General features: G+C 51.2%; 13 protein-coding genes across 13 annotated transcripts; 7 read left to right on the top strand and 6 right to left on the bottom strand.

Annotated features, from left to right (window-relative positions):
- Window positions 1-71: 71 nt before the first annotated feature.
- On the bottom strand, window positions 72-1,673 carry An15g03350 (uncharacterized protein; the record flags this gene model as incomplete). The annotated part of the gene is made up of 2 exons (XM_001396836.3): window positions 72-329; window positions 381-1,673. 2 exons carry the CDS (start codon window positions 1,671-1,673, stop codon window positions 72-74), a joined length of 1,551 nt encoding a protein of 516 aa, XP_001396873.3.
- A 589-nt stretch (window positions 1,674-2,262) lies between these two features.
- An15g03360 (uncharacterized protein) lies at window positions 2,263-2,910 on the bottom strand (the record flags this gene model as incomplete). The annotated part of the gene is made up of 1 exon (XM_001396837.1): window positions 2,263-2,910. The coding sequence occupies one exon, from the start codon at window positions 2,908-2,910 to the stop codon at window positions 2,263-2,265; it is 648 nt and encodes a 215-aa protein (XP_001396874.1).
- A 363-nt stretch (window positions 2,911-3,273) lies between these two features.
- Window positions 3,274-4,755, top strand: An15g03370 (uncharacterized protein; the record flags this gene model as incomplete). Its single annotated transcript, XM_059744589.1, has 2 exons — window positions 3,274-4,306; window positions 4,424-4,755. The coding sequence occupies 2 exons, from the start codon at window positions 3,274-3,276 to the stop codon at window positions 4,753-4,755; spliced, it is 1,365 nt and encodes a 454-aa protein (XP_059602512.1).
- Window positions 4,756-4,848: 93 nt separating this feature from the next.
- An15g03380 (hypothetical protein) lies at window positions 4,849-5,509 on the bottom strand (the record flags this gene model as incomplete). The annotated part of the gene is made up of 2 exons (XM_001396839.3): window positions 4,849-4,869; window positions 4,907-5,509. 2 exons carry the CDS (start codon window positions 5,507-5,509, stop codon window positions 4,849-4,851), a joined length of 624 nt encoding a protein of 207 aa, XP_001396876.3.
- Window positions 5,510-6,443: 934 nt separating this feature from the next.
- Window positions 6,444-7,336, top strand: An15g03390 (uncharacterized protein; the record flags this gene model as incomplete). Its single annotated transcript, XM_001396840.1, has 2 exons — window positions 6,444-6,763; window positions 6,832-7,336. The coding sequence occupies 2 exons, from the start codon at window positions 6,444-6,446 to the stop codon at window positions 7,334-7,336; spliced, it is 825 nt and encodes a 274-aa protein (XP_001396877.1).
- A 940-nt stretch (window positions 7,337-8,276) lies between these two features.
- An15g03400 (hypothetical protein) lies at window positions 8,277-8,681 on the top strand (the record flags this gene model as incomplete). The annotated part of the gene is made up of 2 exons (XM_059744590.1): window positions 8,277-8,613; window positions 8,650-8,681. The coding sequence occupies 2 exons, from the start codon at window positions 8,277-8,279 to the stop codon at window positions 8,679-8,681; spliced, it is 369 nt and encodes a 122-aa protein (XP_059602513.1).
- A 582-nt stretch (window positions 8,682-9,263) lies between these two features.
- On the bottom strand, window positions 9,264-10,046 carry An15g03410 (uncharacterized protein; the record flags this gene model as incomplete). Its single annotated transcript, XM_001396842.1, has 1 exon — window positions 9,264-10,046. The coding sequence occupies one exon, from the start codon at window positions 10,044-10,046 to the stop codon at window positions 9,264-9,266; it is 783 nt and encodes a 260-aa protein (XP_001396879.1).
- A 706-nt stretch (window positions 10,047-10,752) lies between these two features.
- An15g03420 (uncharacterized protein) lies at window positions 10,753-12,789 on the top strand (the record flags this gene model as incomplete). The annotated part of the gene is made up of 3 exons (XM_059744591.1): window positions 10,753-10,916; window positions 10,983-12,397; window positions 12,527-12,789. The coding sequence occupies 3 exons, from the start codon at window positions 10,753-10,755 to the stop codon at window positions 12,787-12,789; spliced, it is 1,842 nt and encodes a 613-aa protein (XP_059602514.1).
- A 724-nt stretch (window positions 12,790-13,513) lies between these two features.
- Window positions 13,514-14,000, top strand: An15g03430 (hypothetical protein; the record flags this gene model as incomplete). Its single annotated transcript, XM_059744592.1, has 5 exons — window positions 13,514-13,558; window positions 13,631-13,664; window positions 13,698-13,728; window positions 13,845-13,923; window positions 13,965-14,000. 5 exons carry the CDS (start codon window positions 13,514-13,516, stop codon window positions 13,998-14,000), a joined length of 225 nt encoding a protein of 74 aa, XP_059602515.1.
- Window positions 14,001-14,795: 795 nt separating this feature from the next.
- Window positions 14,796-15,606, top strand: An15g03440 (hypothetical protein; the record flags this gene model as incomplete). Its single annotated transcript, XM_059744593.1, has 5 exons — window positions 14,796-14,807; window positions 14,889-15,049; window positions 15,120-15,161; window positions 15,250-15,391; window positions 15,508-15,606. The coding sequence occupies 5 exons, from the start codon at window positions 14,796-14,798 to the stop codon at window positions 15,604-15,606; spliced, it is 456 nt and encodes a 151-aa protein (XP_059602516.1).
- Window positions 15,607-16,109: 503 nt separating this feature from the next.
- Window positions 16,110-19,771, top strand: An15g03450 (uncharacterized protein; the record flags this gene model as incomplete). The annotated part of the gene is made up of 15 exons (XM_059744594.1): window positions 16,110-16,169; window positions 16,288-16,397; window positions 16,512-16,628; window positions 16,713-16,846; window positions 17,022-17,221; window positions 17,325-17,430; window positions 17,681-17,908; window positions 17,991-18,053; window positions 18,145-18,199; window positions 18,535-18,635; window positions 18,721-18,852; window positions 18,944-19,074; window positions 19,248-19,285; window positions 19,336-19,455; window positions 19,717-19,771. 15 exons carry the CDS (start codon window positions 16,110-16,112, stop codon window positions 19,769-19,771), a joined length of 1,650 nt encoding a protein of 549 aa, XP_059602517.1.
- A 58-nt stretch (window positions 19,772-19,829) lies between these two features.
- An15g03460 (hypothetical protein) lies at window positions 19,830-21,117 on the bottom strand (the record flags this gene model as incomplete). The annotated part of the gene is made up of 6 exons (XM_059744595.1): window positions 19,830-19,907; window positions 19,956-20,117; window positions 20,158-20,253; window positions 20,435-20,588; window positions 20,683-20,812; window positions 20,916-21,117. The coding sequence occupies 6 exons, from the start codon at window positions 21,115-21,117 to the stop codon at window positions 19,830-19,832; spliced, it is 822 nt and encodes a 273-aa protein (XP_059602518.1).
- A 507-nt stretch (window positions 21,118-21,624) lies between these two features.
- On the bottom strand, window positions 21,625-23,701 carry An15g03470 (hypothetical protein; the record flags this gene model as incomplete). Its single annotated transcript, XM_059744596.1, has 5 exons — window positions 21,625-21,915; window positions 22,070-22,135; window positions 22,495-22,624; window positions 23,376-23,520; window positions 23,641-23,701. The coding sequence occupies 5 exons, from the start codon at window positions 23,699-23,701 to the stop codon at window positions 21,625-21,627; spliced, it is 693 nt and encodes a 230-aa protein (XP_059602519.1).
- Window positions 23,702-23,984: the final 283 nt, after the last annotated feature.

A 23,984-nucleotide genomic window follows, 5' to 3' on the forward strand; every position in this document is an offset into this window, starting at 1 on the left:
ATATGCTTGTGCTCAGTGATACATGTATAGGAAGAAGCTCGAAGCTCGAAGCTCGAAGCTCGAAGCTGAGATCAATAATAGGCACTGTCGCTCCGCTCCGGTACTGTCCCCGGCGTATACACACGCGCCACACTGGCTGCCTCCTCGTCACTGTCCTCGACATCACTTCCCGGTCCAAAGTCGTCCTCCACCGGCGGCGCACGCATGCGCACCAGCTGCTCCTCATCCAGCGAGGGAATCTTGTATGGTGCTGGCGCCGAATGGATATCTCGACCGGAGGGCAAGTTGGCAAGCAGGTCCGTAGAGGGTGGGATCAGCTGGGTATTGATCTGTGTTCGTCAGCAACATCATCCTAAACCAATGACGTGAACATCACCAACCGTATCATTCATCCGCACCCACTTCGTCTCCAACATCTCAATCACTCGACTCTCCTCCTCCCGACCTGCATTATCCCCCGGTCCTAGCTCGCCCTTCTCCGTCCGATCCCGACTGCCCGCATCTTTCTCCATTCGTCTCTCCTCCCGCCGCTCCATCCAACCCTGCTTCAATCTCGACAGTCCGGTCCGACTCTTAGTATTCGTCTCCTTTGTTTCCGCTGCAGCTGTTCCAGCTCCCCGGACCCCCAATGCCCCCTTCGCTGCTCTCAGCCATGCAATGCCCTCCCCGATCTTCCCAGACAATTCCGCATCCACCCCGAAGAACCGGCAGGCTCTCGCCCGCGCAACCCGTCCCAGTACCCGCGTATACCCTAGCAGATCATCATCAATTCCCATCCGCCCCTCTGAGCGGACAGATCCCAGCCCCGCAGCAGCTTGTTCCGCATACTCCGCAGCCCGGATACATAATCTAGCGAAGAGGTGCGCCCGGACCTTGGGGATCTCCGGCGCGCGGACCATCCAGTCCTTGTCATTGGGATTGCGCGCTTGAATACAGGCCGCGACGTAGGAATCGTCCTTCAAGACAGCGAGGAGAGTTGCTTCTGCGAGGGCGAGACAGGACAGGGCCGCTTGCGTGGCGGGGTCGAGGTCCGGGAGGGTAGATGTTCCATTTTTGTTATTGCAGATGGAATGGGCTGCAGTTGCGAAAGACGGCGAGGAAGCGAGGAGCGAGTGTACGGCGCTGGCTTGGAGGAGGTGTTTGGTGGCTGTTTGGATGGCGGCGGTGCGCTGTTCCGGAGTCGGGGTCGCGGATGCGTAAAGTGTGCGGGTGACGCCAATGCGGGCGAGCGAGTTGAGCACGTAGCTGAGGGTGGAGAGGACAAAGGCTATCTCGAAGTCGAGGCCCTGTCCCTGGATGCGGGTGGTGGTGGGCCGCTGTTTGAGGGAGAGCGTGGTGGTGGGGTTGGTGAGGGTCGGGCGCCAGGCGGATATGATCTCGGTGCGGAGGGTGATTTCAATTTCTTCGGTGGGTGATGTGTCGCCGGGCTTACTGCTGAGGCCGTTGGAAAGAGCGAGGAGGTAAGGGAGGTAGCTGGTTATGGTGGTGAGGAGAGTCTGCAGGTGGGCGTCTTGTTGCGGACCGCGGGGTAAACGCTTGTGTGCTTTGAGAGCTTGTCGGAGGGCATGGCGGGCGGTGGTGGCGGCTTGGGGAAGAGAGGGGTGGGTGCTGGAGGTAAGGAAGGTCTGGAACGAAAGATGAGAGGTGGAGGGCAGTGTGAAGGCGTAGACCATGGTGATGGTGGTGGTGATTGGGGTGTTGAAGCTGGAGTGGAGTAAGAAGAGGAGAGCTGGAGGCGAGTTGGAGGTGAAGATCTCCGCGGCAGCCAAGAAGCTCGTCTGCATTGGAACCTACGGGAAAAGCACGTCGGGTTCAACTCGGGCCTACTGGCCGATTAGACTAATTCATGTGGCTTTATACGCTGATATGCTGTAGATACATGATTTCGTTTGCAGGATGGTATTTCCATCCCTCAAAATTCGTCCCGATGGCCTTCTTCGCACATGTCTGAAGGCGTAGATGCTGTTTTCTGACTCGGTGGATAATGGTAAATCCAGCCTGCTCTGTCCCTGAACTGTGACAACCTGTCTGTAGCAATAGCAATTGATATGCTGATAATCCCAAGCTGGTGGACGATCTGCCGGGTCGTTGTGGTCAAGCTGGGCCGGCCAGCTGTCCCAATGCCAGATACGGTGTAGGCGTTGTTGATGCAGCTATGGCGTCTATGAGTCTGGCTTGTCGGGCTGCAGACGACCGACAGCCTTATCGCAGTTAATCGTGAAGTGAGGTCTCGCTCTCAAACGGCCTCTGTTTGCTGTCTCATCACACATCCATCCCTTCACCATCGGACAGGTTGCTCGGCGCACTACTGACACCAGACGAATCGCTGTCAGCCATGTACGGCGCCCGCGACCGCATTTGTGAACCCCAGTCCTGGAGACTGGGCGCGCCGCCCTCGATGATAATAGGATGCTCGTCGGCATTCTTTCCTAGCACAGTTCCCGCATATCTCGACTCTTCGCCGGTTTTGCTGTGTTTCTTCTTCAATGCCGTCAAAAAGTCTTCTTTCTCGAGAGCGTCCGCATCGACCATGTCGCCTTCGCTGGGCACAAATCCAGCAATCCGTCGAATCTCCCGGTTGGCCGGCCCGGTGAACCATGACAGAAAGCCCTCCAATCCTCGCATATCCTCTTCTCCCTGCCAGTCCTCCTCCCACTCTCGAAGCTGGGGTCGTAGCGCGCCTGCATCTTGCAAGGCTTGGTAGATATCTTCTAAGACCGGAACAGGGTCATGTGGATGAGCGTTGGCAGCATGGGTAGTCGCAGATGAAGCAAGGATCATGATGTATTGGGCGGTAAGGTCAGCGAGGGTGTCTAAAACGGATGGTCGCGTTGCATGAAAGCCTGCTGCGCGCAGGATCTGGATAATTGGCGGGCGGAGAAGAGCGTTGTGTAGATTGGAGCCAGACATGTTGGCGTGTGGGTGGTAGACGAAAAGCAGCGATAGAGACGTCAAGGAGAGCCTTTCAGCTCGCAGACCAGGATTATATAGCTAAGAATAATAAGCGGCTCACTGCGTCGCTATTGTTGAGGTCGAGTGTTAGGAGATGAATAGGAAGCAAAGAGAGGATCAATGGCTGAATGGATGGGCCTCTTACTGCCTCTTTGGGTCTTCCGCCTTCCTGGCTCCGCCCTCGAGTCTTCGTCTCCGCTGTAACACAGCAAGCTTCACTTTCACCCCATCCGTTTGCCAGCCTCCTACCATCTCTGTTATTGGTCTTATTTCGCTCACTTCTATATCGCATCTCCACCGACTTGGTGGTCACCTCTCGCCATGTCGGACACACCCCGTCCATCGCTCAAGCTCACCTTCGGGAAAAAGAAGGCGCCCGAGGAACCATCTCAGAGACAGCCTGCTGCACCTCCTCCGCCAACAGAGACCCCCCAACGCAAGCTCACGCTCAAGATCGCCCGTAGGCCGGCACCAGAAGCGCCTCCTGAGGATGACAAACTTAAGAAAAAGAAGAAGACTTCGAAGAAGCGTCCAGCAGAGGGACCCGCGTTGCAGGAACCTTCCACCACGGTCGCGACAACCCAACCCTCTGGGCCTAAACGCCTGAAATTAAACCCATCGAAGAAGCCCGGGGTCCAGTCGCTTCGTATCAAGAACAAGGGGCTGGTCCCCAACCGGCCGGTGGGCGTTGGCTACGACTCGGAGGCGTCCGACACGGAAATCGACCCCTCGATCGAGGAACAATTCATTCTGCGCATGTTGCCCGGGGAGGATTGCGAATATCTGCAGCGCGCCATTTCTGAACGCCGGTTCGATCGCTCGGAAATTTCTTTTAAGCCACTCACCCGTGAGGGACGACGCGCCATCTTCAAGATCCGCGATCATCAATACGCCGCAGCGCTGGTCGACTTGCCATGTATCATCGAAGGTATGAAGAGTTGGGACCGGCGTGGGTGGTACAAATCTGCGGATATCTGCCAGATGCTTCTGGTCCTTGGCCCGGTTGCTAATGAACAAGAGGCCATGGACTACCCGCTTCCCTCGGACATTTTACACCCAGATGACAAAACTTTGCAATACCCACACGGTCTCACGCCGCCGTTGCGATGGGTCAGGAAGCGGCGTTTCCGGGAACGGATCAGCACGCGGACTATCGAGCAGGTCGAGAAGGCCGTCGAAGATCTGATTGCCCAGGATGAGGCTGCCGTGGCACCTATCCGCTATGAGCTGGTTGATAAGACAGCATTGAACCGGGCTGAGGGACTGGTCCAAAGTGGAGATTACGACTATGAAGATGAATACGATGATGAACAGGATGCCGAGGGCGAGATGGAGGAAGGCATGGAAGATGGTGGTCTGTTTGACGATTTCGAAGACACCCTCGCTGCCGAGATGGAGGCTGCCTTGGCTGCCGGCGACGAAGGCGAGCCAGGCGCTGCGGCCGCGGCAACTGGAGCTGAGCCACCATCAGATGCTGGAGTATACCAAGCGGGTACGCCAATGGCAACGAAGCCGTCCACGCCTGCGCCAGAATCGTCTGGTGATGAGAGTGACGGGTCCGACGATGGCGATGAACCGGAAGACGAGCTGGACGATGAGCAACTCGAGCAACAGCGGCAGATGCAGCAGCAACGCGAGGAAATTGCCGAACTGGAGGCACTGATCCGCGCCGAGACCGCGAAGTGGGAGAAGATGCAGAACGCCATCCTGAAGGGCAAACTGGCCAAGCGGATCCACGATCTGAAACAGGATCTATCATTGAAGAAGGTGTCTATCGGCGAGGGCGATGATGCTGATGGTTAATCAACACCTCACCTATGTGTCTCTGTCTGTGTGTCCTAATAGCCATTTATTGATTTCTGATACCCCATTACATACCATTCAATCTCCTTACACCTATTCTATCCTATTCTTTCCCTATAAGATAAAACAGATCATAGTATAATCAAACAACCTTCCCCGCGGACCCCCTACTCGCCGCCCCCACCACATCCACCTCCTCATCCTGCCTCAACTTCCTCCTCCGGACCGCCTCCGTCTCCCCCTCCGGCTCCGCCGGGCTCTGTCCCACCCGATCCCCCAACATCCTATCGTGCATCTCCCTCTTCTGGTCCAAATCCGCCATTTCCCCCTTCTCATACCCCGGCGCCCCTGGCCCCTCGGCGCTGCCTACCGCCCCGGCATGCGCCCCGGCTTGTGCTCTCGCCCGCGCATCCGCCGACTTGCTCTGCACTGCGTGCGCGATATCCCCTTCTGCGGGCTGCTGCTCAACCCCGTACTCTGTGTCGAGGGTTTCGCCGGCGTTGCGCATGGTTTGCTGGGATGCTTGGTGCTTGGTGGATTGGTCCTGGGAGTTGGAGGGTTGGGAGGCGGCGTTGCGGGTTATGGCGGGCAGGGCGTCGCCACGGTGACGGGGAAGGCGGTCGTATTGGGATTGGGATGAGGATTGGTTCTGGGGTATGCGTTGCTCGGAGGGGGTGTGGGTTACGGGGTTGCTGGCTTGGTTGTAGGCGGCTTGTTTGGGGGGTTGGGGGGGTTGTTGGTGGTGGGATTGCATTGTTGTTTGGGTTGATTGATTGATTGAATGGTTGGTTGGTTAAATGATTGATTTGTGTGTGAGTTTGTATGCGTAGTGGTCGAGATGGAGGGATTGAGATGTGGTGATGGTGGTGGTGATGGAGAATAACTATAAGAGAACTGTGAGGGGATGACGTCAGTGATGATGTGATGTCAATTTTGGAGGAATGAAGAACAGTTGGTTCTCTTGGAAATCGCGTAGATTAGCTCTATGTACTGCTTGGGTTGTTTTTATCATATGAAGTTAGTGGTATTGTCCTGAGCTGGAGGTGATTTGAGATCTGGTTCATTTTACTTGGGGATTCACTGGTGGTGTGTCGCTTGTGCTGTTAGCTGTCAATATCTCCCCTGACTGTATTTATTGAAGAGTACATGGTGGAACCATAAGGGCAGGTAATGTAACTATTCAACATAATGGCAAACGGTAATGCGATAATTGATGTCAAATATGGTTGGTATACAGTGAAGTGGATGCAGAACACTGGCTGGTGGAGTGGGTGATGATGGATTGCGGGGATGGCAGATGCAGCTGTGATGGGCCCGTTCACGCCGTTGGAATTTAATTTTACTACTAAGGACTAATTGCATGGGATCATCATCACGATCAGATGAGTTCTACAAAAAGCAAATATACACATACACCCCTCAGCATAAGCATGATATTCTGACAAGAACATAACTCACATGCAGTAAAACCAATCTGGACATACTCCAAGCGCATGTGATACCGCGGGAATCAACTCCTTTATTTCCCCAGATTGAAGAAACAGATCTAATGATTACTGATCACAACTAAACCTCAAAGTATACAAGACCACCATCCCATCTCTCTACCATCCGCTTCAGGTCACACACGTACACACTCACCAAGAAAGCAACAAGCAATAACCCTCTCCCACTGTACCACCACTACCATGTCTACCGCATCTCTGCTCTTCACCCTCCCCATCCCTTCCACCTCCGGCTCCATCACCTGCACCAACCCATCCCCCGACCAACCAACAATCTACCTCCTCACCTTCACCTCACCCCTAGACAACCGTCTCACTCCAACCTTCATCGACACCTTCCTCCTCGCCCTCGACATCATCGAACACCGCTACCAAAAGGGCGTCCTAATCACCACCAGCGGCATTCCCAAATTCTACAGCAATGGACTAGACCTCGAACTCGCCCAATCCACAGAGGGCTTTCTCGATAAATGGCTTTGGAAGTTATTCCGTCGACTATTAACGTAATACCCCCTCCCTTATACTTCACCACTAACAGACAACACTAATATATGAATACTTTGAAATACAGCTACCCCATGCCCACCATCGCCCTCCTAAACGGCCACGCCTTCGCCGGCGGCTTCATGCTAGCCATGTACCACGACTACCGGATCCAGAACCCGAGTAAGGGTTTCCTGTGCATCAACGAGCTCGAGTTCGGGGTCCCGTTGCAAGCGCCCATGATGCATGTTTTCCGGGAGAAGTTGACACCCAGCGTGTGTCGGGATGTTGTTCTCGAGGCGAAGAGGTTTCCTGGGCCGGAGGCGCTGCGGGTGGGGATTGTGGATGGGTTGGGAGGCGTGGAGGAGACTTTGAAGTTCGTGAAGGAGAGAAAGTTGGTATTGATGCCGAAGACGGAAATCTATGGGGTGATGAAAGAGGAGATGTATCGGAGGTTGTTGGGGGTGGTGGACGATCATCATGGGAATCTGGAGTGGAGGGAGAGAATGGAGGAGAGGAAAGGGGAGGAAGAGAATGTTGGGAGGAAGAGTGTGGAGGTTTGGGAGGCGAGGAGGAAGGGGGGCAAGTTGTAGGGCACTCACGGTATCTTGTAGAGGGATTGCATTTGTGGTATATATGTATAGATGATTCATATTATGATACTATAGAAAGTGAGATGGGAATGGTGGTAGTAACTTCTCTTAGAGTCTGGAGTTACTACTAAGTACCAGCCGAGGTGGTCGACATATATTGAATCTACAAGACCGATCACTGCATTCTCCATACGGAGCTTTTGATCAAATAGATGTGAGACATGTGTGCCGCTTAGGAAGGCGACAGCTAAGGATATACTACTAGTATAGGGGAGCTGAAAGATTGCTTGCCAGATTGCCAGGGACTTCTCATACTTGTATTGAGAAAGTTGCAAGACCTGGCAAGAGATCTGATTTTATCTTCCCATAACTGCTTCACCTCATATATAGCTAGTATACTAATCAACGTACACTAAAGAAGCCTTCCCAATATCAAAGCATAGATATTATACCCAATACAAATACTCACCTAGCGTTCTTGTAACACTCTGATATTCTGCTGCAAGAATGAATGCCCGTACACCAATTCAATTCCCTACAGCCTCATTCTCAGTAACATATCATAAGACTCAAGCAACACAGTGAGCTCAACGCGATCTGTATTCCTACAAATATTTCACTCCTGATCTCACCCGCCACTCTCACTTCACGAGCCTTCATGCACTTTGTTCCATAAACACAGCATGGCTCGCTTGCTTGCCTTCCTTAGTCAAAATCAATTCACAGCGCTGGATGGGGTCTTGCCCTCGCAGAGTGAGTTTTATACAAGATATTTAACCATTGGCTTGATGTGCTCTCAGGCTCACTACACCAGTTAGTTATCGCTCATGGTTGTCTCGCTGCAACTTTCACAGCATTTACAAGTTTGCTAGGTAGTTCTACCATCTCTTCCATCACAAAGTTTGCTAAAATTTTCATATCAGATACAGCTTGATTCAACATGGAGAGCAGAAAACGCAAGGCCGATGATGAACTCGATCCCAGCATTGCCGAGAGCGTGTCAGATGTCAATCCTGCTACGGTTGACAGCGCGCCTGGGGTCGATTCCATGACTGCTAACAGCGTCCCTGGGGCTGAACCCATTACGGCTGACAGCATTTCCAAAGTCGATCCCGCCATGGCCGCTTACATCGAGAAGAGACGCAAAGAAAAGGAAGACTTTCTGATACGGCAGGGAAGGGCATTGTGGGCGAATTACTGGATTCCGAGAGAAAAACAGCTCTCCAGGCCTTTCGGGCCACTGCCAAACCATCCAGAGGTGATCGAGGTCTGGCAACGTAATGAGGTAAGATAGGACATGGATGTGAAATCAGTTGTGGAGGGGCAAATCATTGACGGACAGTAGGCGGACCAAGAAACTGCATCCTCAGAATTCCCCCCAAATGGAATAACTGATAAGAACCCTCCTCTTTCTTACGACGTCATCGCAAGTATACTCTGGAAGACCAAGGGTCATTGTCCCAAGGCGCAGGCGTGGTTGAAGAGCCATGAGATGGACAGATTGTTGCGCGGTAATGTGATAGTGAGGCACTATGGACGTGAGAACCTGAGAAAGCAGGCGCTTCATAACCGGTATCAGATGAATCTTGCTCTGCAGAAGTTGGCCATGAGGTCCGCGCAAGAGGTGGATGATGTTAAGGAAAACCAGGAAAATGAGGTTACTACCCCTTGGGACAGAATCTTGGCAGCTCATGACAGACTTCGAAAGGCGATGGGTGAACCTGAGGTGTTTGCGCATGAGATTCTATTGTGGTAGCAACGCCTCCTGTCACAGTCAGATTTGCAGGCGCATGCTAGTAGCCGGCTGACGTACCCTCTGATTCTGTCTCTTTGATATACGTAGTAAGATGAATGTCCATTCATGTACCAAGGCTTGGCGGTTCACTGGACGGTTCTTGTAACTATCTTTTTCAATAATCATTGATGATCAAGTCTTCTTGTTTCTGTTAGTTCCCTTGTTCTTTCCCGGACTCTCCAGCTTGTCCACTAGAGGCCGATACGGCGAAGCTACAACATGCTCCGGCGCTCTTTGAGCAGTATCGTCGCGTCTGGGTTCACCGGACGACGGCCGCCTCCGCTGCTCCTCGTGCATCTTATCCAACGGTTCGCCCACGATCTGGTATTTGTTCCAATTGATGGGGGGCATGCGGACAACATTCTGCGGTGTGGGCAGGGTGCCTAGCCCAGAATAAACGCCTCTCTTGGGACTTTCTACATCCTCGTCCTCCGAGTCTTTGTCATGAGTGAAGTTGATGAAAGCCCCTGTATCCTTAGCCGACAGATTCCCTGCTGCCAGTTCGCGGGCGAACCCTTCTGGATCCTCTGCTGCAGCTTTCTTGAACTTTTCTAGAGTCTTAATATCCCGCATGCTTTGCTGCTTCTGGAGCTGAAGGATAGAAATCGCGGATCGCAGAGCAATGGCATCCGGGTTCTCGCTCTCCGAGATCGGGACGGCGGCTGGTTCGGGCGCGAACACGGGTGCTGCAGCCGGCGGGGTGAAGTCTGCTAATGAACCATAAGGAGGTACTCTTGTTGTTGGCGAAGGCGACGCAGCTGGAGGAACAATAGGGTGAGGAGCGCCGTTCCCCGTGGCGGCGTTCGTGGCAGGCACAAGATGGGCAAAGACAGGAGTCACGGGAGAGTACGGCGGGCGCGGCGGAGTTCCCGGCCGATCAGGCTGATTGCTTTGGTTCTCCTGCGAAGGCTGCATTGCGCGGTGTTGGAGAGAGCAGGGACCGGAGGGGTTGTTGGCGATGATACGTGGTAGAAACAGCAAGATAACCTGGTCCAACGGATTGCTGGCTGGATCGATGCGATGATCGACGGCAATGACGTCTGTGTTTGCAACTGAGGGGTTTAAGGGATGGTAGTAGCGGTGACTGTCAGGATGCTAATCTGATGAAAGCGATAAGTCAAGAATACTGCCCAATATGAGACCGTCAATGACAGTTCATGTTGAACGAGGCGATGCTTGAGTCAGAAGAGCGATGGAAGGTGCTGGATGCGCTTATCGAAGGCGATTATCGGGGCTCCAGTGCGGAGTCAATCAACCCCAGTCAATTGCTTGTTGGTGGCTGGGAAATGCATGCTGATGGCAGTAGTAATTGTAGAGCGCATCTCCACAATACGATAATTGGTATCGACTACTCTTGTATTGTTCTTAATGAATAGCCAGTGAATCTCTATTCAGCAGCAGTCAATAAGTAGTAAATAAATAAACAGTTTGATGAATCCATTCTAGTGAATGTGTCTATTTTAGGAAGCCATATGGCCTGATCTGGTGGCCTGATTGATGCCTGCAGATTTTTCACCGCCAAATTTATTCGAAAAATTGAGGGCAAAATCCAACATTCCGTGAGATTGAAACCTCTCCAAAGTCTATTCAGTCCCTCGCATTCCTTTCCATCCCTTTCACAATGAAGCGCAAGACAGATGGAAGAGATTCCCTCGGCGGCAAAGACCAGCCCGAGTCCAAGAAGCGCGCTTTGTCCAGCGAAGAAGCCGCTGCGCGCTTCCGTGACGGCTTGTTCGAGCCGTCGGTCCTGAAGGACTATACCGAGCAATATGCCCAGTCTGCTCCGTATGTCGCCCATTCTACTCTTGGTCTGGCATTTAACATTGAGTGAAGCTAACCCCAGGTCCAAAGGTACAAGCATGGAGTCATTCACCCCCTCATCGAGCCCTCCCTCCTGCGCGCCGTCCGCGACGAAATCCAGGCCCAGGTGCAGTTCACCGAGAAGGAAACCGACATCTACAAGATCTTCCAATCTGGCGACTTGGCCAACCTGGACGGTCTCGACGATGCCTCTCTTGCGAAACTGCCCTCCATCCTCAAGCTGCGCGACGCCATGTACTCTGCCCGCTTCCGTGAGTTCCTCTCGAAGGTCACCGGCTCTGGAAAGCTGAGCGGACAAAAAACCGACATGGCCATCAACGTCTACAACGAAGGCTGCCACTTGCTCTGCCACGACGATGTTATCGGAAGCAGACGCCTGTCCTACATTCTCTATCTCACCGACCCCGACCAACCTTGGCAGGCCGAATGGGGTGGCGCACTGCGTCTGTACCCCACGACGACCAAGAAGGATGCGAACGGCGACGATGTCCTAATCCCCAGCCCGGACTACTCCCTCAGCATCCCTCCCGCCTTCAACCAGCTCAGCTTCTTCACCGTCCAGCCCGGAGAGAGTTTCCACGACGTCGAAGAAGTCTACCACCCCAAAGACAACGAGGACAAGTCCAAGAAGCGCGTGCGCATGGCCATCAGCGGCTGGTTCCACATCCCGCAGGAAGGTGAAGACGGCTATGAAGCCGGTCTGGAGGAGAAGCTCGCCGAGCGAAGCAGTCTGGCCCAGCTCCAGGGCCGCGGCGACATCTACGACCTCCCGCAGCCCAAGACCGTCGAGTGCGAGAACGAGGACGAGCAACAACCCGAGGAAGGAGGCAAGGGCAAGGGCAAGGCGAAGGTGGAAGAGGAGCCCACGCCCGAATTCACAGAATCCGACCTCGCATTCCTGATCCAATACATCGCCCCATCCTACCTCACCCCCGACATCGCCGAGGAAATGTCCGAGACCTTCTCTAACGAGTCGTGTCTCAGTCTGGAACGATTCCTTTCGGAGAAATTCGCTACTCGTGTTCGGACCTACATTGAAGAGCAGGAGAGCAAGAGCCTGCCCAAATCCTCCGACGAGATCCTCGCCCAGACTGGATGGACGGTCGCCCGTCCCCCCCACAAACAGCGCTACCTGTTCCAGCAACATGGCACCGCGACCCAGGACCAGAAGTCTCCGATCCAGGAACTCCTCGACGACCTTTTCCCTTCCCGGGCGTTCCGCAAGTGGCTCGCTCTTATCACCGGCGCGGACCGTATCACCAGCTACGACTACCTGGCGCGTCGCTTCCGCAGAGGCCAGGATTACACCTTGGCCAGTGGTTATGATGGAGAACAGCCCCGTTTGGAGCTGTCGCTTTGCTTGACACCCACTCCGGGCTGGGAGAAGGAGGACGACGACGAGGAGGAGGACCAGGATCAGGATCAGGATCAGGAAATGGGCGAGGGTTCCTCGGAGGAGCAGAAGAAGAAGGCGGTCAAGCCCAAGAAGGATGAAGGAGCCGTGGCCAACGGCGACGCCGAGGAGCCTTCGGTGGGTGGATACGAGATCTACATGGCCGGTGACGACGAGGAAGAGGGCGATGCAGCGATCTACCGGTCCGCAGGCGCCGACGATGATGACGGCATTCTCTTCAGCACTGCCGCCGGATGGAACCGACTCAGCATTGTGCTGCGCGACAGCGGCACCCTGAAGTTCGTCAAATATGTCAGTGAGGCTGCCAAGGGTGACCGTTGGGATATCACGGGTAACCTGGGAGTGGAATTCGAGGATAATGATGACGAAGACGAAGATGATGAAGATGTGGATGATGATGACGTTGAAGAGGAGGATGAGTGAAACAGAAAAAAAAAGTCGTATATTTTCCCTCAATTGTACATACTACGCAACGTGATGAACCCCAAAACAATATTGACAAAAATAGATACAACCATGATTCCTTGTGTAAACGCCCCGAAACACACACTCACACAGCCCATCACATCCCACATACCCAATCCAATCAGAATTACATAGAAGTAGGCAGCAACCATATACCCAAAACACCGCAGGATCAATCCCTAAACTTTAAGTACCCTTTTTCCACTCCTGTACGGAGTACAATATACGATTGTCGCAAGTAGGAACCTAGTTGTTTAGCACCGCCACCCCAGCAATCGATCCTTCGAACGCCCAATCGCTTCCTAAAACCCCCACTCAGTTACTCGCTCAGGAAAAGAATTCGATTGCTTTCTATGGGGGTACAACTATGCAGCCTATAGGAGTCCGAAAGAAATAAGTAGTCGGTCGTTTGGTCTCCTAGTGGATACTTAAAAACACAATATTCAATTGTTTCGTGGACTTGTCACATTTTAATATAATAATACTTGGTAAGTAGGTAGAGGGGTGCATATGGGAGATATTTTATTTTGTAGTAGATGGTAAAGATGACGCGATCCTGCGGTGATTTGCGCAGGGTATATATATATATTTAGTATATACTCCGGATATACTAGTTGCTGTTATATTGTTGGATACGTAGTGTGGTGGGTGATATTTTTGGACGAAGGGGGAGGGGTACTTGATGCAGGGGATGGATGGATGGATGGATGGATGGATGGATGGATGGGTAAGTCTACTCTGTAGATGTGGAGTTTAGTTGCACTTCTGAGGCCTTGTATTCAAATTGTACAATCACTAGTTGAATTGGATTGGTGCCTGTTGGGTAGAAGAAAGTATGTGCTTTTATATGATGTTTGTTTCTTTAGTAGATGTATGGGTAAATGGTGTAGTGGATCGGTATGTTTATTCTTAAGTGTTTTTGGTCTCTAGGTTGGAATCTGCACTAGACAGTTAGGATATCTGAATACTCCGTTTCAGTAGGAAGTTATTTTTTGTGTGTTGATAGTAATTAGGAGTGTAAGTGAATGCCCTCACTTTACTACAATGTATGGCGATGCTGAGAAGGGGGTTCCGGTGTGGGTCTTGTCAGTAGTAAGTATTTCATTGCAAATGTGGCTACTTCTACGATCTAGATTACTACTTATATTGTGTCTAATGGATTTTTATGACATAAGTCCTACAATTATCTTGGACTTATCGAAGAGTTTCATTACTTCGTATACGGAGTGTATATTTTGGTTTGCAAAAATCGGATGGAGCGATCTCCGAACGATTCCCTCTCTGTAAACGTAAATATATACAGCAGGACCCTTAAAACTAGATAATACACATCACAAATAAGTTATGATCATGAGACACACTCCCACTTCCTAATTTCCTATTCTGAGTTATTCCAACTAAAGCATGCTTGCTTCTTTCTCTTTATACACTTATACTTTTTCCTCCTAACAAATCATCCGCGGAAATAAGTCCGTCGCAGAATGGTTGGATACCCGGTCACAGGAGCTATTTAAACCTTCTTTTTCTTTTTGTTTCTGATCCCTAAGCCAGGCCACTGGACTTTTGGATTCTAGACTTTGCATTTGCTTTGAGAAATCCAGACTGTAAGCCCTACTGCATACTTAGTTTGTCACCTGAGGGATAACTATTTCGTTGGTTGCCACCAATCACTCCGAGAATTATTCCAAATCAGAGCCTACTTATACTTACTTGTGCCACTGAATGGCGATGAACAGTCCCAAATTTAAGACCCCCCGTTCAAGCCCGACTATTCAACTTAGCATGCATCGGGCTTTGAAAAAGATGTGCTGAACACGACTTGGTAAAGCAACACCAAAACCTGATTGGCTAATTGCTGTAACCAGGAGGCGTTTCAGAGATTCAACCTGTGCCTTATTTCGAGGCACAAACTGCGGATCCTCCCTGAGCTGAGACCCTATCACCGGAGAGCCTCACCTTGGCCCATGAACTCTTTTGTGTGTCAAATTTCGGCTTTTGGGGCTCACATACTTGGCATTATCTTTGATGATGTATGGGTATGAGTTAACGTCTCGCAGGATTGCGGGGTGGGACGTGCTTTCTTGCTGGAAACGGAATATTCAACGGAGTCCGGGTCCATGGACGAGACTGATTCTGCCAATCAGGGCCATATCCGAGATAACTACTCCCTGCTTACCTTAAACAGACACAGAAAACTGTGCTCCGTAGGGCTAAAGGGGTGGGAAGGAATTGAGATGACTGAAGCATTGGGGGCCGCCCACGTGGTTTTGGCCCGCGTATACTCGGAGGTCAGGAACCTGGTTTTCAGTGCGTGAAAGTGGACGCATCGGGTTACTTGTCGACAGCCTCCGGTGAGGCTGTGGACGGGAGGATTAGTTCAATTGGAAATCTCTTATGCAGTTGTTTTCTTTTTGCGAGGGGAGGGGGTGACTGTATGTGGTATGTGTTGGACGTCCGAAAGCGCCGCCGGCCCCTCCCACTCAGCCTGGAGTTGGGGTCGGAAATTGTGACAGGTGCCCTCCATGCATGGGCGTCAAGCCCACCCCCTGCTTTTGCGCGGGTGATGATTGATACATTCCGTCCCTATTGGTCTTTCTCGCCCGCGCGGTGCAAATCGGTGGTTTGATCCAGCTCAGCCCTTCTCATAGCTATTTAGTCATGGATGCTCGCCTGCAGGCAGCGCTGTATCAAGTCCAGCGGGCGTGGTTCAAATTTGATGCTTCCCCCCTGCAAATGAGGCAACCGGGCAAGTTCCGTTTGTCTCCCGGAAGATAGAGTAAGCTCGATAACCATGCTTATTGAGGCGACAGACCCGAGTTAGGGACTTAGCCTCGGACTGCAGAGCTTATTGGGCCTGTGGATCGATCGATTCCCTATGCTTAGTGTGTTGAAGGATGCGCCGGCGGCCCAAAAAGACGGCCGTGGCGACTAGTCCACTGTCCGGTGTCCGTTTAGAAACGGAGGAAGTTGGTGCCCCTCGAAGGATGCCTCGGTCTATTGTCACCCTTATCCAGTTCTGAGTGAGATGTTTCATTGGTGAGGATAGATTACTTTTTGACCAAAGAAATCGATGAGAGATTGAGACGAAGCTGATCGGAGAAGTCCGTAGCCACGACGTCCTTCTCCCTCGTCCATTTCCTCCCCGGCGCGCGACGCTAATTCGAGCTGACATAATCCTCATGACCACACACCAGTGCTGAGGCGTGTGGGTTGCCTTTTAATATACCAATGTATGCACGTCGCAATTTAGCCGTGGGGTCCAGTCATCTGCATCGGACATGGACGCCCAGGCTGTGTGCCATGAGGCAGGTTCAGCCCGAGCATGTTGGGATCCAGCGGTTAGGACTGGCTTACCCTCATGCCTAGGCCTCTACTCAGTACTCTACCATTGAACCACGCCAGGATAGCTAGTCCAGATGTGGCAAAAGGATGTGCATATAGTAGGCCACGGTATAGACCGGGAGCTGTCAAGAATCCACCTCACCAGTTCGCAATTACTTGACCGGGCAAGAAAAGCCGCCTAGCCTTGCGCCAGGAGCCTTGCATGGAGAGATAATCCACACTAGGTGCTGACAGCCCGACACAGGTTTTGGGTAAGGCCAATGTAACCGTCCGGGCTTACTGTTATCATGATTGAGATGCCAGCGGGGTGTTAATCTAATCGAGTGAGCACGGTGCAGATTTCTCAAGGTCTGGCCCACGAGCGGCAGGTGGGATCCATCCGGAGATACTAGGATTAGTCGAGGCTGGCAGCGTCGGGGAGGACATCATTCAGCAGCTGCAGGGGCGGCACTTTCGTCAAGCATTGGGCTAGATAGATAGAAGGAGGGTGAACTGTGATTTGAACTTCTCAAAGAAGGTTAGTTGGCGCCAGGGTGAAGAAAGATCGCTTCATGGCCCATGCTCCAGGCGAACGAGATGGCAGCGTCCAAGGCCCCAAGTCTGGCCGTGATGGATGGGGTCACCACCGGATCTATACCGGGACAGGCAGGTGCTAAAGGGGCCCCGGTGTCAGGTAAATGAAAGCACATGGCCCAATACTGCACGAGCAAATCCCCCCCCGGTCAGGCCCAATGCATCCCTGTCAACTAGCAGAATTGAGATGCATAGATGGTGGTGATGGCCAGAATTAGTCTCGTGGCCGAGGCGGTGATACAAGGACTCTTTTGGCTTCGTGTTACCTAAACGAGGCCCGGTGATTAGTTGGGCGTCCGGCTCCACCCGATGGGGAAGCCAGACCCCTGTCCTGTCACATCGGCTCAGCATTGCACACGCTGCAGGAAGCGGGTCGAATATGGCTGAAGGCAAGTGGCAGTACTCCATACTAGTAGTTAATGAATATTCAACCTATCTATCTAGCCAGTCTCGAAGAGCACTAGACAGGTTGAAGGTACTTTGTACTTTGTACCTAATTAGGGGATCGAGTAGTGGTAGTACTAAGTAAGTAGTAGTGGGAATTGTGAGATTTTGGGGGGGTGGTACTGTCAGTATAGGCTAATCAGATCAAGAATCTGGGCGGCGCTGTGTGTCATCTTTCATTAGCCGTTGAGATAGTCAATCAGTTAATCCCCGATCAGAAAACATTTTCTTGTAAAGAGAGTTCAATCGAGGACATAGTCTTTTTTTGCCGAGTGGTTGTGGTGGATGTGGATATATTGGGCTTGTCATTGTAACCACGGGACAACTGGTCAGAAGGAAATGGACGGAGCAAAGCCAGTCAGGATCGAGGAATGAGAGACACAAACAGAAAAAGAAGATCAATAAAAATTATAATATCACCAAACTAACCACGACCATAACAACCATCACCAATCCAAGCAAAATTGAAGCGGGTCGTTGCATGGGCCAGGATTCATCCAGTCCCCATCCGGTCCAGATCCGACTCCGACTCCGCCTCCGACTCCGGCTGTACTAACTTTGGGGCGCTCGCGTGCGCCCTCCACCCTCCCTCCCTTGACGGTTGGCTCAATGTTGAAGCCGTCCGTTTTAGTGTGCCTTCTAGTCGTCCTGCAAAAGCGGAGCTGCTGGGCGGCATGGATTGTCATTGGTCTGCCTTCTGACTGGCACGCTGCCAAAGGTGCCTGTCTGGTGGACAATATCTAGAGTCCGTCGTTGCTGGTGTCACCCGGGCTTGAACCCTGGTCTTTGTTGGGTTACAGAAAACAATCGGTCGAGTGTCGAGGGTGGGGAGGAGGAAGAAAGTTCATGCCGTCATCGTTGGGGTTTTGACATATTCAGACAGGTGGCCTTGATATTGGTTGATACACCCCAGCTTGGCGCTCAAACATCACAGACTAGTTCCATTTGTTCCAGGTCACGCTAGCGGTAAAACGTTGTTGGCTGATCTGCAATGGGCCAGCCTGGGGAGGTTGTAAACGTGGGAGTAAGGGGAAAAAAAAAAAGGCTATGGTCATCATCGTACGTAGTATTGTTATCATCACAGCTGCTTGTGTCTTGTCATGAAATGGCCCCGGACCCATTCCTGGTGCCATCATTTAGTTAGTCCATTACGGCCTGGTTCCATTGCATCCTCCGAACGAAATGAGTGGGAGCTTCCGGTGATAAGATCGACCGTTGTGATTTTGGGGCTTGAAAATCGCCCTGCCAACCAGATTCATTGCCCACTAGTGCCTTCCCCTCCATCATCTTAGCGAGCAGAGGCGACAATGTAAAGTCTCGGCTAATTGACTGGGTACTATTGAGTGTGGTGATTCTTGGAATGGAGATCCCGTCGAGTACAGTAGATCATGGAGATAAAACATCCCGAAAGGGCCAAAAAATACATAACAGCGCGTACTGTCGAAGTACCAAACACAAAACAAAGAAACAAAGACAGAAGCAGCAAGGGTTTCGAGTGACACCAATTCAAGGTCTGCGGTGAAGCTTCAGGCACTCAAAATAGACGCCACATTCTTTCATGTTCCATGTGTGGAAGGCAGTTTGACATGCTGCAGAAAGGTGTGGGTGACAAGGAAGGGATGGATCTGGCTGGTGGAATTGGAAAAGTACCTCAACTCCGGGGTGACTGACTCGTCCAGCCAGCTCACTGGCCATGGCGATTACTTAAAAGGGGATCATATCAGACAACGCATGGAGGGCGATCGACATACAGCGCTTGGCAGGCAAGGGCAGAAAGAGAGAGACAAAAGGCCAGGCAGATCATACATAAGAGACCACTGTACATGCGACTTACGTAGTGCTTTAGTGCTGCTGCTATTCGCGGATGCTGCACATTGTCCACATGTACCTTGATGCGCATGTCGGCTGGTCACATTCCACCGGAGCGGGGGGACTACATGCTGCGTGCAGGCCTCCTCCTCCAAAAGAACAAAACCAAGTATTGAGTGTCTGATAATTGGTGCCTCCCTGCATCTAAAGAGAATTGGTGTATGGGTGTGGTCGCTCTTTGGCTACAGGCGGCCAAAACCCATGCTGCAGTGGCTGTTATCATGCTGTCTGACTTCACCACCCATAACCTGACTTCCCCCTTCTGGTAGTTTCCAGGATGAGGTCCTCCGAGGCGCACTGGGGACACCCCATGGACGCTTGGCGTCGTGTGGCTGAACCAGTCTCAACCGTCGCATGTCCAGAACCCCCCTCTCTAGCGGCGATCATTCCACCATGGTTGCCATGTGTCGGGCGCTGGAAAGCCAAACGAGTTGCGCGTTAGGCCTTATTGGGCATTAGACTTAGACTTTGCGCTGACACTGAGCGCGAACAGAAATATGATATGACTCTGAACTGTGACGAAATATCCATATCTTGTTGTATCTTATTGTATATTGAATTTGCTGCTGCCCTTGCTTCGATTACCTTTTATATCCATCCATCAATACCATAACTAGTTTTGGTAAAAATCAAACCATGTGGTTGGGTGTCGGGCAGGTACGGAGTATTGTTAGCCATTACCGACAACCACACTCCCCCAGCTAAGTACTAATACCATGTTCCAAACAGCCGCTGCAGCCACTCAGATTTGTGCACCAAGTATCTGTTGCCTACGGAGCTTGGATGACTGTCCCAATGCTTTCTCCCATGGTGACATAGCACTCCGCGGAGCTCTGTTGAAAGGGAGTCTACAGCAGACCCATGCACCTGGCTACTCGAGCTCAGGACCTCCTCACCTGTGGGTAGGCAGTGGATAAAACGAGCATAGATTCTGTCGCATTTGCCGCCCTCTCCCTAATCCCAGGCTGGATCATTGTCTGCAAGGAGGACGATGCAAGCAAAAGGCTAAGTGTCAACTGCTCTGGCGCGAACGGAATGGTCCCGTAGGTAGACGGAGCCTTCACTCGAGGCCCAATACGGTACGCTTACGCCGCTTACGGCAGTTCGCCGGTCGTGGGACCCCTGAGGCCGATCGTCCAGTGCAGCCACGTGAAGGCAGTTCGCATCGAGATCGTTGCCGACCGAGGATGGTCTCTGCTTCGCTAAAAGATCAGGCGGGCGATGTGGATGCACCACCTGTCTTTCGTGATATGGCCCATCCAGTACGCCATTGCCATCTGTCCCCCGTCAAGCTTGAATCCTTATTGTCGGATGCGAACGGATATGCGGTCTTTAAAAGTTGCAGGCTCAAAAAGTCCTACAGGATGCTAAACACCCGGTGGGCAGATTCATATGATGTTGGAGAGGATAGTAAAGGCGAGTCAGGTGAAAACCATGAAAACTGACGGAGCTTATCCGATTCCAAAGACACAGACCCGGCTGCTGAATCCAGTTTAGACTGAGTATTTGGAGTAACCGGCCGTTTGAGCCTGAATAATAAACGTACATTTTTATTCAGATTATCCTTCCTGAAGAATTTTCATTTCTCTTTTCGAGATGCGAGCCATGACAAGGCCATGCGACCGTCGGTGATGACGGGCGTTGATTGCAATGATGCAGAGACTCTGGTTCGTGATGTAATCGCCAGCTGCAAACTCATTGCTCCGAAAGCCCCCCTGGTACTGTGTTATTATCCCTGGCATGATAGCGGCCCCTTCCCCCCCCCGCGGATTGCCTGGGACAGGCGTTCAACAACGTGTTCTCCCGTCATGGTTCGAGTAAGTAACTAAGGCCGGGAATTCTTCAGCCCACGGGACATTTTGCAGGCGTGGAGGGTGCATTTGCCATGCCAGCGGCCCCGACGCTGATTCGTCCACCCACGCTGGGATCGACTCCCCATTCATTCTGGGCCCCACTTCCCGGCTGGTCTGAGCTACGATTTCCCCCAACCTGGCTTAGCTTAGCGCCCAAAGGGGTAGATAGAGAGCAGTTTGGAGCAGTTTGTCCCTGTTGGGCCATCTCGTCTCAGTAGATACTATGAGGAGTAGTCTAGTTACCAACAGGCAGACACAAAGTTTTCCCGCTGGATGGGAAAGTTATGGATCCCTTTGCCTAGGCGCTCCTGCTTGACTCGACCAGTGGGGCGGCCGATGACAAGTCTTGTTTCTTCGTCATGAAGGTATCCAAGTAATGAAAGAAAAAGGGCTTGCACCTTAGAGAAAGGCTTCCAGGCTCCCAAGGTCATCAACTGAATCCAGTTTCTTTCCGACGCCTGATGAATATATTTCGAAGAAGGAGACTTTACTCCCAAGATATCTCACGGGACTGGTGAGAAGATAAATTGGGGGCGTCTGAGAGGTGTGAGGCAACCTCGGTCCCGATCTGCGTCAACATTGCCCCAGTTAGGTTCAACGATGATTACCCAACCCGGACAAGACTGATTCGAGCTTTTCTTCGCGGATACGATCCAGGATCCAAAGTCGAACGACGGATCTCTGCTCGTTTCCGGGAGATGTCCAAGTCCGATCATGGATGACCGACATAGGTACGCACCACAAAGTCCCCATTGGCGTGATTTGCCAGACAATATCGTATACGTATTATGAGCCAGGGCTCGATGGAAGCGACCGGTTGATAAGCTGCAATATCGATACCCGGACATGGGTGGAAGGGTGGACACCAGGCGCCATTAGGACCAATAATTCCCTGCGATGGCCGGGGAACTGTCAAACGTGGCTCTGATCCGGCCGACAAAAGGGAAAGAGAAGCAGATTCCTTCTTCTCGACTCCAGCAGAGCTATCCGATGCGCTAAATCGCTAGTGGAGGACTAAGCAACTTCAAGTTTGGTACCTGACATTTACACTGCTCGCTAGCCGACTGAGAATATGACTGGGCTGGACCTTCGTTGTCAGAGTTTTGGAAGACAGGAAAAAAAAAGCCATGTTGGAAAGTCTGATGATAATAATCGACCATTCTTCGGCCGCCTCCTAAAAATGTGGCAGAACTGTAACCCACGGAATGAGGAGCAGCTGGACCCTCAGAAATGGCCGCCTCGTGGCGGTGGACTTGATCGCTCTAGGATGTCGTATTAACTATTTTTATTTTAGTTGAATTTACTTGGTGGCTGTAAGAGTATGACTAATTTGTTCCCCTTCCTTTCTTGTCAATTTATTTTATTCCAATTTACTTGAAATAATATTTTCTGTTTTACTTTTTTATTTCCCTTTTCTATTTCCCTTTTTTATTTTTATTTTTTTTTATTCAAATGCTTGGCTGCTTTCCGGGCGGGCTCCCCTTCTATGACCTATGTTATACGGCTTTCCTCTCTTTTTGTCCCCGAACTTGCGGTGCGCCTCTGAGGCTATCTGTCATATGGAAAATTGAATAGTCTGTACTATGTTTGAGCCACGGAGAAAATGGTCGTCTTTAGTGGCTGATCCTGTTGGGATGGCTTCAATTCCTGTCCAATTGCTGGCAGCCACTGCTGACCACGTACGGTTCAAGTAGTACGCAGCGCCAAGCGACCTTTTATCGCTCCATGTCTCTTTTCTTACTCCGTACTTTCATACAGGACTGTACTTGTCATGTTTCTGATACCCATCGAGGAATTTTGCTCTCGTATAGAAGTAGTTGTCTCATGTGGCTGAGGGGGAAGAGCGAAACAGACCAGACTGGAAGTTATCGTCATTTACTTAAGTACAGCCAGCCATGAATCGTATGCTACAATGATGTACACTGAAAGTGAAATTAGTGTAGATAGGCATTCAGCATAAGAAAATCGAAGTAATTATGTGGAGGGGAATTCTCGGATGCAAGTGTTAATCAACATTGATAGCTTGATTGCCCTTTTCTCCTACTCATACTACCAGCGAAACTGAAAGAAGGACGGAAGGGATGAAAGTCGGCGGCGGCACCACTTTGTTCTTAACCTTCTTATTTTATGTTATTTTATTTTATTTTATTCCTTTACATTTTTCTTTTCGGGAAGGGGGATAAAATAATAAATAAATTCAATTTTCGTTTCCCCTTTCTGGATTGTCCTTCAGTCGCCGAGTCTCACCTCGATATTTGCTTTACATGAGAATTATCAATATTTTTTATTTTCTCTTCCAGCCCTTATTTTAAATTCTATTTTGGCGTTAGGTAAACCGCATCTGTCACTCGATCTCGTCATTTTCTATTTGCTTGTTATGCTGCATCGGTACCTTTGCCTTGCGCTTCAGGGCCGCTCCGTACTATTACTTACAGACTGCTTGTTCTTTTACTCAGTTCTGACCCTTTTACCCCAAGGCGAGGAGGGAACATCTTCAACCAAGAGGTAGTGCTTATTCTTCTAATTTTTCCCTCTTCCCCTCTTTTTGAAAGCCTTGAATTCCCCTGGTCCATCCCATTATCGGCCTTTTTCACCGTCAAAATCCGAACTGATCTCAACATCTGACTTGATCCCATTTTCGTTCTATCTCTCTTTCTTATCCTTTCTTAGAAGAAAAAGACATATTCTCTTTTATTTTAAATTCTCTTTCGGGTCTCTTCGTCCAGACCCGCCCAAACTTTCTCCAAACTAGTCCGAATAGCTCCCGCAACTAAGAGGAGAGTTCCCATCTCCCCTAGCATTTTCCCGCCCGATCCATCGAACTTCCAAAACGACGAGACACCAGTGCCACAGTCTGGTTCCTGTGAACTAACTAGACGAGAAGAGACGGCCTCGACGGGCCACTTCTACTACTATTATTATTACTGCTTTCACCTATCTGGTGTTAGTTGAGGGGGGGAAAGCAGAAAGAGCTTGCAGTTTACTGATTTTCTGACGGGCTGGCTTACTTTTGACTGCTACTACTTACTACTTTTTTTCCCTTTACTACTACTACTACTACTACTACTACTG

Source organism: Aspergillus niger, assembly GCF_000002855.4.
Source record: "Aspergillus niger supercontig An15".
NCBI lineage: Eukaryota > Fungi > Ascomycota > Eurotiomycetes > Eurotiales > Aspergillaceae > Aspergillus > Aspergillus niger.